The sequence below is a fragment of the Tinamus guttatus genome, unplaced genomic scaffold (genome assembly GCF_059628265.1).
Source record: "Tinamus guttatus ecotype Peru unplaced genomic scaffold, ASM5962826v1 Tinamus_guttatus_pri_ptg000301l, whole genome shotgun sequence".
NCBI classification, from domain to species: domain Eukaryota; kingdom Metazoa; phylum Chordata; class Aves; order Tinamiformes; family Tinamidae; genus Tinamus; species Tinamus guttatus.
In genome coordinates, this window is record NW_028288835.1 from 2,794,551 (window position 1) to 2,806,475 (window position 11,925).

The 11,925-nt window shown below is 43.9% G+C and overlaps 1 protein-coding gene across 1 annotated transcript; it reads left to right on the top strand.

The window, feature by feature from the left end:
* The first annotated feature begins 5,808 nt into the window (after positions 1–5,808).
* NPY5R (neuropeptide Y receptor Y5) lies at positions 5,809–11,536 on the top strand. The gene is made up of 2 exons (XM_088528143.1): positions 5,809–5,852; positions 9,833–11,536. Exon 2 carries the CDS (start codon positions 9,842–9,844, stop codon positions 11,171–11,173), a length of 1,332 nt encoding a protein of 443 aa, XP_088384269.1. The 5' UTR covers positions 5,809–5,852; positions 9,833–9,841; the 3' UTR covers positions 11,174–11,536.
* The last annotated feature ends 389 nt before the right edge of the window (positions 11,537–11,925 follow it).

Genomic DNA, 11,925 nt, shown 5'->3' on the forward strand with positions numbered 1-11,925 from the left:
CGAGCGCATCACCTCCACATTACACATCTGGGGGTGCGTTGCCTAGTAATTCAGAGATAAATGCAATTAAATATTGAAACAAAAGAGGAGGGGGAAGAGCACAGAGAAAAGCTCAGGAAGGGAGACAGCTTCAAATTGCTGTCTGGCTGTTTCAGCATTTTGTTTGCAAGTTATTGCCACCTTGTGGCCAAGGATGAGATGATATTAAATAAAACCTTTTCGGAAAGTGGAACAAGACGATTTTAACTACAAGGAGCAAGTTCGAAAGTTCTGCTTTGGCCTTTTAAGCCAGTACAGCTAGCTTATGGCCTGTTTTTTTTTCGTGAACAGTGATGACTAGCTTGATGAGAATTGCTTCTCTCATTAATTTTTTTCCAATTAGAAGTAATGTGAAACTATTTAGAAGTCAAGAAAGCATCAAATCTCCAGAAAACACAACTGTCTGTGTGTCCCTCTGCAGGGGTTTTTCTGATTCATGCCTGCCCATCGGTTCATCACACTGCATGAGCTGCAGAAGGAGACAGGGATTTCTGCAAGCTCATACTCATCACCAGGATATTCCAGGGAGCTGGAAAGAGAACGGGCTCCTGAAAGTAAAGAACAAACCCTCAAAAAATTATGCTGAGCTGGTTAGCCTCAGCCAGCTCTTCCTGTTCACATAAAAATGCAGTTTACAGCAACCAGACTTTTTAATACAGCTCTGCAAACTACTAGCAGCTGTGAGAGCATCGTTTGAGACCTCCACTGTTTAGTGAACATGTTGATAAAAAGTAAAAACTAATTTTATGCCCCCTTCATTCTCTCTCACTTATTAAGAGCTGCAGAAGCTTTACTTATTAGGTGTAAAAAGCAGTGGGTCTGGATCCCAACACAGAAGTCCAAGAGAAACTACTCAGCCAAACTCACATCTATTAAAAAGCACTTTGAAAATGTTATAACTGGCAAAACCTGCAGGCTACATTAAGAAATTGGAATTAGAAAACACTAAGGCCTAAGTCTTCAAGGCTCCAGATTAATTTTTCAAGCGTCAGAATCTCCTGCCTTTTCACCTTCAGGCATACCTGTGCTATACGACAATACTCTGCTATGTCGCTGGCTGCTCTCAAGAGAGGAACCAAGTTAATTATTGCTAAAAAATCAGGTGATTGTAATACTTCTTGCAGAATGAGTTTCAAGGCAAGGTTTCAGAATCTCCCATTGAGTTTCGTATTTATCCTGCATTTCTAGGAGCTCAGCTCGAGGACCCTTAGGCTGCTGTGAGAAAGGAAAATGCAGGCTCTGCACCAGGAGCTTGGGCACTGCTGACATTTTAACAGCAGCAAGCGGGTAGTTACTGCAGGCTGTATATAATGCTGCTCACTTAAAAAAATGTGCAGATTGGTAATATGCACCAGTTTCCATCTGAGCAGAGCAGAGCTGTAAACACAAAGTTCAAAGGTGAAGTGGAAGAACCCAAAAAGGGCACATTTTCATCTGAACCAGTGCTGGTTCAGGACATGGAAACTGAAGATCTTTGCTGATTATGGACAAGGAACTATCCAAGACATTAATGGAAATGAGAATAATTACCCAATATATATATTTTAAGGGTATCTCACAATACCTCTTTCATACTGTAATATATAAATATACTTATCACCTATGGAGATTGAAGACAGGATCCTCTCTGCCACTCCAAGACCCAAGATCATACAGGCATTAGCAGAAGCTCATGGTGTTATTCACCCTGCAAGTCAGGCCTTAAGCAGAGCAGTGGAGCAATGACAGGGGCTGCCCAAGACCAGAGCCTGGTCTCTACAGTGGGTTGGTCCAGGACAGTGGGGACTTGGTAACACAAGTCCTGAATTTTAGCTACAGGGTCATCATCCTCTCATCCCCATGTCTAGCCAACAGATCTAATGAAATCAGGTTTAGGTAGGACTTCTAAAGAGGTATCTGACCTCTAAAAGTCAAAGCTGGTGCTTAAACATCAAGCTAATTCGGTAACTTTGGAGCCTAAGGATTCCTCTAAAGCATAGTGTGCTATAATTCCAGTTTTAACACAAGCATCCTGTCCTGTCGCACTAACGTCTTGCTTTATGTGCTCGCCTTAGATGTGGGAATCTATTGGAGCAATACCAAGCACCTCTGGAGCGCTGCACGTACATGTGAGCACCAAAATAACAAATATAACTAAGAAACGATCATTTTAATGAAGCAAGACACATTGTTTTCAACCTTTTTCCGTGATAGCTCTATGAAATGCATGCTGTGAAGTAACAGCTGCATAGCATGAAGCATGTTCTCAAGAAAACTCAGATTTTAGCAGCTCATTTAGCTATTCTAGGTCCATTCTCAGCATTATTGTATTACAGGTGGAGCACTAAGCTCACAAAAATGTTAAATAATTCCTCCTTTTCTCCTAACCATGACAAGAACACTATAGTAGCAAGATAGCAAAGTCTATTATCTTCTTCCTTCAAATAAATTATTTCAGTTCATCAAAGGCACCCTATGCTGTAAGACTGTTTGTTTGTGGGTGCATGTGTGTTTGTGTGAAGGCACATTTTAAACTGCAAAAAGAGAATAAATGCAATAAACAGAATAAAAGTATTTTAGCTAATGAAATAGAGCAGCAGGAGTAAAAGACAACAGAGCTTCTTTGAAGCAGTAGCATTGAGAAGGGAAAGAAACACAGAAAAAAATATGCCAAGAGACCAGTTGATTAAAATATTCTCTCCTGTAACTCTCAAAAATGTAAAAGAAAAGATGTCATCAGATGAGGCTTTCACTTTCCCTATAATGTATTATCGTGTACTCCAATAATATAAACCCTCTGCAACACTTAAAATCCACAGAGTCAAAGAACACGGTGAGTTGTATGTTGTTTCTTCTGTATACAAGGCAAACTGAAAGGACAAGTGTATTTTGAGTGGAAACACACTCTAAAGGGTATTTCTAATTTTATTTGTGTTGCTTTCATTTTGTAGAAGCGAACTTCAGTAGCACTTCACATAACCCCAGGCATTATAAGGGAATTCGCATTCCTTGGAACTGGATTCTACCACGAACAGACCATTTTGCTGTTGACTGCAATGAGAAGAGCATCAAATTCTCAGTGTGGGTAAGAGCATGTGCATAGGGCAGCAACTGCAGCTCGCCCCAAACCGAGCTACGTGCGAGCGCCCGCGTTGCAAACCCAAATAAACTGCAGGAATATGGTCAATCCACATGCCTAAAATACTGGGGGGAAAAATAGGTTTCCTACAGCTGTAGCCCACCTGCTTTCTATCCACTCGGGTTCCAGGCTGCTAGGTAACACGAGCCCTTCTTGCAGAAAGGACCAGATACCCTCCATCGTGAAGAGCTCAGGCAATGCTGCGTTTTCCGTGGTCCGAGGCTCTTCGCATTCACGTCTGGCTGCTTGATGCTGAAGCTAAGGAGACCCTGAGAAGAGATGTGGCAAATACACATCTAGAGATGCAAAACATAACTGGGATTTTTAACAGCACTTTGTGCATGTGTGGAATGAGCAGTTGGACTGATGTGTGGGGGGAAAAAAAGCAATCAACAGAAATACTCTCAATGGACCCCACAAAATTCCTCACATTATTTTTAGCCATGTCCTTCCATTTTAGATGGTCTTGCTGATAAACAGCCACTCCATTGGCAGTAGACTTCGTAATAACATTAGACTGACTCATGGTAGCCTTTGACTCAGGATGACTGACTGTATGTTCTGGAATTTGGACAATGACTATTTAAACTTTGATTCTTTCAAAGGCATTCTTCCGTTCCCACTAATTTCAGCTGGAGCTTTGAGTCTTTCACAGTTAACCTTTAGATGCTAAATTTTCCAGAAGTATTGAGATAATACTCCCCCAAAAAAGATACTTCTGGGAATACGGTAAGAAAAATGCAAAAATTAATTTATATTCTCACATGTGACAGAGTCCTCTCCTGTATTTTCTGTTGTGCCATTCTCATCCCTCCCTAATACATGGTTTTTCTTCACCACCTCTATCTGAGAAAATACGAAACAGTTGACATGGGGGTTGGCTGTTTGTACCTTTACACAGGTACACTGTAACCCTCAGAGCAATAGGGTGTAAGAACCCACAATTTCTTACACTTGCCCATCTGTGGACTCTCTCAGCAAACGATTTCTTTTAGCTCTGTGTTTTTTAAGTTTTTTTTTTTAAAGAATGTCATTTTTCTGGAATTTTAAGTTTCCACAGAAAGACAGAGTGTCTCTAAGACCTCCTTTTGACCGTACAGAAAACCCCCCTGGAATACAGGGCACCCAGGCTATTCTGTGCCTGGGGAAATGTGACTCCCAGTTCCTTACACAGCTGGTCAGCACGAGGGAAGGTTTCTATCTTCCTGCCACATATTTGTGTGAAAAGCTTTAAAGCCATCAGTGGGAGATGGGAAAACGGCCGCAAAGCCTAAGAACTGCTGCTCGGCCCTGTACAGGTTATTAATTTTGCTCTCCTTTGTGACTAATGGATGGAGACTTAGTGTGACAGGATGGATTGGCACGTCCCTTCCACCCGCTGGCTCCGTGATTCACCAGCAGTGGGTGGCACAGGGCACAGGGAACCCGGGGCGCAGCCTTCCTCATCACCCCGAGCTCATCCTCTGCGCGTGGAGGCTACGCGTTCCTTCAGCCTCTAACCTAAACAGCACAGGTAGCTTTAAAAAAATAGGAAAAAAAAAGATCCTAACTGGACTTTCAGTGCTCCAAAGGTACTTTGTGACACGGTGATGCTGTTCTGTCTTTGTGCGGTGCAGTTTTTTGCAGGCTGGTTGTGTGGACAGCTTCCCTCCAGCCCTGTGTTGGTACCAGGAGTATGAGGAGTGCGTTGGCAAAGAGCAAGGACATTGCGTTTGCGTGTCACTTGGGCTCCTGGTGGCCTGTCACTCGCCTCTCCGGCAGGCCTGTAGTTGGACAGGGATCAATGGGACTTCTTTTGCTGGGAGATAACAGCTGGTGTGAGCAGCAGAGTTTGCCTTTTAACATTTTATTCCATAACATACCCAACAGTTCTTGCACTTTGAAATACTGCTCACTTGCAAACGCCCTGCATTCCCGCTGACGGCCCTGACCAAATTAAAACCACCCCTCAAGTATTCGCCTGTTCACCTCCAGAAAGGAATACAGCCTGGGGAGCCCATTGCTTCCCACTTGTTTTAAAGCATGTTAAAAATTAAAGGGTGTTTGCAAAGAGCCCCTCGCATGTGAATGCTGGCCCAGCCCGGCTCGGCACAGCACGGAAGAGCGCTCGGACCGCTCCTCGACTGCCTGGTTATTTGCAGACTCCTCAACGTCCCACAGCAGCCTCGAGAGCACCTCCCCATTGCGCACCGCCACGCGCTGAATTCCAGCTGAATTCCCTTAAATCCCGGCGAGTGTGGGATTTGTTTACGGTATCATTACATTTCCATGGAAACTCTAGTTGTCGCAGAGCGAAATGCTGAAAGAGGAGGCTCCGAAACGCGCCCGCCGAGCGGATGAAGCCCCGTGCGGGACTGCAGGCGAATGAGCGGGGCCGGCTCCAGCCCCCGGGCTGGGACACGTCTGCTCATCCCGCGCCGCTTCCCTGCTGCCTCCGGAGGATGCCGCCGCTTCCAGCCTTTTCCGTGGGAGCTGCTGTGGGCGCGCGGCCCCGGAGCCCTTTGCGGTGATGGGGACCACGCTGGGCTGCCACCCGCGCCCGGCGCCACCCGCGGCACTCGAGTGGCCTCTCCTCCCTCTGCCGCCGAGATGCTCCACGGAGCTCCGGCCACCTGAGGCGGCCCCGGAGCAGCCGCACGGACCCGCAGCGGGACCGGGAGCGGGAGAAGGAACCGGAGCGGGGCAGGACGCCCAGGTGAGGCGGCCGGCGGGGGCGGGCACGGAATCGGTGCCACGCGATTCTGCGTGGGGCAAACCCAGCTCGCGCTGCAGCAGGTCCCGCTCTCCCATCCCATCCCATCCCATCCCGTCCCGTCCCATCCCGTCCCGTCCCATCCCAACGGAGCCGAGTGCCCTGCTGCATTTTGTGGGCACGGGGTCTCCTGGCGAGCTGCGGAAAACATCCACATCTTCCCCTTTCTTTTCTCTCTTCTTCCTCTGCAAGCTGCGAGCTGCTGCGCCGCTTAGTGCATATTTTAATCATACATTTTAAGTTTTCTTTTTTTGAGAACGAACACCCTCATCACCATTGCACCACATTTCTACGGTTCTGGACAAATAATCTTATTAGCTGATTTTTGCTTATCCTAGGAAGCCATATTCGTGTCTTCCAGGACAACCTTGTAATGCTCCTTATAATTAGCCACCTAAGGAGACATGCTTTTAACATGCATAAAATCCTTCTTCTGTGCTCCTGGAGTATCCTCAGCCTTTTGAAATCTCCAGGGTACTCAGATAAGCTTTTTGCTGCTGCATGTAATGAACAGGAGCCTCTCAAAAGCAGCAGCAGTTGATCTGCGAGGAGAAGGGGGCTCTTCACTGGTGTCCTCTGGCTCAGACATCATCTGTCTTTAATAAGAGCATCATTTATTGAGTAGTAACCGCATAGCTTGGTGCATAACCTTAGTTACAGCCTAACTTCATGCTACCCTATTAAGTTGAGGATGCTGTAAATTATTGGTGTAACTGCTTAGGGTGGTGTACAAGTTAAAAAGAGCATCTCTAACTTCATTTCCCTCCTGTGACCAAGCCAGTGTATGGAGAAGGGAGATTGTGTATTTAAGAGGATTCTCCTGTTTTGCTTCCCCCTAATATATATTTGTCTTTATTTGTATTTTAAGTTAAAGAAAAAAAGAAAAAGGAATAAGATGGCAAATTGTTTGCAGCAGCAGTGAAGATTAACAGTCCTGTGTGGACACTGTTACACAGACTGAGCAGACTAGATGACACAGGCACCAGCCAGTCAGAATTGACTTAATAGGGACTAACACTGTAGAATATACGCTCTTACCCATGAATAAATCCTAATAAAAGTATCTCATCTAACAGGAGGAAATCCTTCTGAAAGCAGATATGTGTGCAAGGGAGCCTGCTAAACTTCTGTGCTTTTGAAAATGTCCCTTTAAATACATTGGGAAGGGAATGAAGAAATATTCAGCCTATTCACCCTCCTAAATGAACTTCTTTTTTTTATATAAAGTAAAGGCTTTTCAGGAAAATAATGAAATGAATCTTAAGAATTTAACTAACACATTGTAGGTGATCTGCTGTCCTTAACTCAGCTAAAACTGAATAAGCATTTAAGATCCCTCTGCTGCTCTCAGGCCTTATATGAACTGCAGTTGAGAACTCCTCTGAAGCATTACTTTGATTACAGTAAGAGCTACAGGATTAAAAGAGTAACATTAAGGTGCATCATAGACAAATGTGGTTTAAGGAGGTGTTTCTTAAAATCTTTCAAGATCATGGTAGATCGGCTGTCATAAATTCCATTTTAATGTAAAAGGCAACCACAAATATCCCTTGTACTTAATGCTCATTGGATTAATCTGATTTTCACAGTAACTTTTCCTATTTACCTTGGATTCCGGCACCAAGCTGCAGTCACTCCTACCTCCTACATCTTCACTTTCCATGCGTGCACCATATGGGAATGAAGGAGACCTAAATTAACGCATTAAAGGCTCACAGGGTGTGAGCTCATGCAGCTGTAACTAAGCAGAGCCTCAGAGAGCGTATGGAGAGGAATATAGAAAGGCAACCTTATTTGCCTTGCAGAAATCATATTGACTGATGGATGGAGAGAGGAAAGCCATCCAACTTCAGATTAATTACATCTGACCTTGTAAACACTCCTAAATGCTCACAAGCGCTGTAGTGGCTACCATCCAGTTTAGCAATACAATTATATTGCTAAATATGAGAACACTTTCAAAAGGGACTGTATTATTCAATTCTATGTCCCACTGTGGGATTCTCAGGAATCTTCATTCCTGTGAAAGTGATATATATTACACCGAGATTGACCCAGTGACAGAGGGAGCTTGAAGAAGTTCCAGAAAATAGAAGCATCAGTTAAAAGGAAACAGGAAAATACATACCAAGAATTGCAGAGGCCTGTGAAATCAGTGATGTGCTAGGACTGGGGACTGAAGATTAGCTGTATGGGGAGGAAATAATATTTGGAGCTTGCTTCCAGAGTGAGCAATTCGTTTCCTATGAGCAAGTGAGCAGGTCTGGACAGCAACAGAGCCACCTTGTAATTTCTGAAACGTGGGGGGAAAGTGTCCAAATCAAAAGACAGCCTGTGGCTACAGGCACATGAACACACTGGAAACCACAAAGCATCAATCGTACCCCCCAAAAAAATAAAAAAAAAGATTTTTCCATGCTGAATAAAGAAAAAAAAGTGTTGCAGCTATTACGTGATTCAGGTATAATTCCATAAGCCTGAAGTAGGCAATTATGTACTTTCTGCAGAGAAGAGCACTCTGGAGTATCTGGACACAGTTTATGTTAACTTAGACTTACAAAACAGAAATAAATTGATTTCAGCTGATTTCACAAGTCACTTCAGTCCTAACGATGTCAAGTCATGCTCACTGGCAGCTAGAAGGACGAGTGGAAAGCTTTCTGCATGCACCTTAAGCGTGTTCTGGATCTTTGGGGGCCTTTTTGTATTGTCTTGCCCAAGACTCCTAAGCCTTAAGCAAATCCGTAGCTAACAGAATCAGAATCGTTAAGGTTGGCAGGGACCTCTAGAGCTCATCTAGTCCAACCCCCTGCACACGCAGGGTCACCTAGAGCACGTGGCACAGGACTGCGTCCAAGCGGGTTTGAAGATCTCCAGAGAAGGAGACTCCACAACCTCTCTGGGCAGCCTGTTCCAGGGCTCTGGCACCCTCACTGGGAAGAAATTTTTCCTTAAGTTCCTGTGGAACTTTTGGTGTTTCAGTTTCCGGCCGTTTCCTCTAGTTCTGTCGGTGGCCACCAGTGAAAAGAGGCCGGCCCCATCCTCCTCAAACAGGTTGGAGGCTCTCGACTTCGAAGCTTCAATACACAATACAAGGTTTTGCATCTCAACATACGGTTGCATACAGTCATGTATATTTATTCAGCTTGGATACTTTTTAAGCAATTTTCCTTTCTGCTTGAGCAGCGGTGTTCACAGTTCCGTTCAACATTATTTTCCAAATTAAGAGAAGATGGTTTGTATAAGCATCATGTTAGGAATTTCACTGTGGAAATGGGCAGTATGGGACAGCAGCCCGTCTATACTGAAATTCTAGCTTCCTGAAAGAAGCTAGAAACCTCCTTTTGAAATTTTCTTCAATTTTTTATCCTTTTTTTTTTTCTAGAAAGATAAGGCATACCACTGCACCTTTTATTGTGTCTCAAAACAACATAAATTTTCCGGTTCTCCCATTTTAGTTTGTTGTCGTGCAATGATTAGGTATCTGCCCAGATGGTGATTGTGAATTTCCTTAGCCAGATCAATGAGCTGCTATTCCCAGGAGTGATGTCCCCAGCTCTAAATGGAGTGCTTTTGTGACTAGCTGCTCGCTCCTCGAAAGGTTGGCAATAGCAAAACATCGTTACGTATGCAAATAGCAAATTTGGCCTATAGCAAAACACAGTTAAAAGCCAGCTTCATAATGCACATCCATAAATTGTAATCACTAGATAAGAGCAGCCAGGTACTGAGGCCTATGTGCTGAATGCCACCTATGAAATTAGCTTGCACTGACCTGCAGTTTTGTAGGATTTGCCTCACACTGCTATTAACTTAATTGCTTTAAGGTGATACAAAATTAAATTATGTTTAATTATATTGATATTAACAGCAGTATCAACTTTCCTTCAGCCTCTAATTAATGCCTTTCTTGTTCTAAGCAGGACTAGAATATGGATTTAGGATTCGAAGACCATAACAACGGGACACCCACCAAGAACACCTCTGCTACCACGAGGAGTTTTTCTGCCTGGGAGGATTATAAGAGCAGTGTTGATGACATACAGTACTTTCTCATTGGGTTATACACGTTTATAAGTCTGGCTGGCTTCATGGGGAATCTCTTTATACTGATGGCTCTGCTGAAACGCAAGCAGAAGACAACAATAAACATCCTGATTGGCAACTTGGCCTTTTCGGACATCTTAGTGGTGCTGTTTTGTTCCCCTTTCACGCTCACGTCTGTCCTGCTGGACCAGTGGATGTTTGGCACGCTGATGTGCCACGTCATGCCCTTCCTCCAATGCGCGTCCGTTCTGGTTTCCACTTTAATGTTAATGTCTATCGCTGTAGTCAGATACCGGATGATAAAACACCCCCTTTCCAGCAATTTAACAGCAAAACAAGGCTACGTCTTAATAGCAATCATTTGGGCCCTTGGCTGTACCATTTGCTCCCCTCTGCCATTTTTCCACAGAGTTGTAGATCTCAGTGAAACCCTCAATTTAGAGGTGCTGGCGGGCAGGTTTCTGTGCATTGAGTCATGGCCTTCTGACTCCTACAGAATTGCCTTTACGATATCCTTGTTACTCATGCAATACATACTGCCTTTGGTATGCCTGACCGCTAGCCACACCAGCGTGTGCAGGAGCGTCGGCTCCCGGCTGTCGAGCGCCGAGAACAAATTTGAGGAAAACGAGATGATCAACCTGACCATCCCGCCGTCCAAGAGCGCCGGCGCTCAGGGACAGCCCTCCAGCCGTTCCAGGTGGAGCTGTGCATTTATCGGGAAGCACCACAAGAGATACAGCAAGAAGACCTCGAGCGTGATGCCGGCTATCCTGAGGAACCACCAGGACTCTCATTTCAGAGAGCTCCCAGAAAGCTCTTGCACGGAAAAGAGCCAGCTCTCTTCATCCAGCAAGTTCATCCCAGGGGTGCCTATCTGTTTTGAGATGAAACCCAAAGAAAATACGGAGATCCAAGACATGATTGCGGTATCCCGATCCATCGTCAGGATTAAGACAAGATCTAGGAGAGTTTTCTGCAGACTGACAGTGTTGATCTTGGTTTTTGCTTTCAGCTGGATGCCTCTTCACCTTTTCCACATTGTAACAGATTTTAATGCCAATCTCATTTCAAACAGACATTTTAAATTAGTGTATTGTATATGCCATTTACTGGGTATGATGTCTTGCTGCTTGAATCCCATCCTATATGGGTTTCTAAACAACAGCATAAAAGCTGATTTATTGTCCCTTATTCCATGTAGCCAAATACCATGATTTTTGAGCCTCAGTATAAAATAAATCAAAAAAAGGCTTTCGACTATACAGACCTGTACAGCTTTACAAACTATATCAGTTAATCTGGCTGGTTATGATTAAAAGCATCTCAGTAAATGGTTAGTTCTAAGGCTGCATGTATGTCTTGCATTGAGCAGAAATATATATTTATATTGTAATATTCTTCCTCTATCTGTTCTCCATTGAAAATTATGCCCAGAGCACAAAACTGGAATACCATTTTCATTGCCTCCAATTCCAGACCTGTACTTTGGAAATATTCAGTGTACAATGAGTAGCAAATGTACAACTCAGACATATCAGTATTAACTACTGTAAGACTATAATAAAATGTATCTTTCACTACGAATTGTTCAGTCTGAGTACCAATCTTGACTGTTTTATAAAGTAAAATAAAATCTTTGTTTCTGGATGTGGTTAGAAAAACATTTTTCCTTAGATAGTTCATACTTTGCAATATCTTTGTGAGATCCTTTGCTGATGCCCGATTTGTCTTATTCCCTGGAATGTTTTTATAGCTAGTTGTTATTGCACTGCTTGTTTCCATCTTGCTGTACTAACCCAGTACAACCTACCTCTAATTTCCTTTAGCCAATTTTTACCCTCTCTCATCATTTGATATATATATTTTTTTCTTTCAGAAAGCAAATCTCACTGTCCTTCCTTGTAGATGAATCAACCTGCTTTGGAGAGCTGCAACAACCTTCAGATATACACGAACACCCACTCAC

Coding starts and splice junctions, on each gene's coding strand:
- NPY5R (XM_088528143.1), top strand. CDS start 9,842: ATGGATTTAGGATTCGAAGACCATAACAACGGGACACCCACCAAGAAC.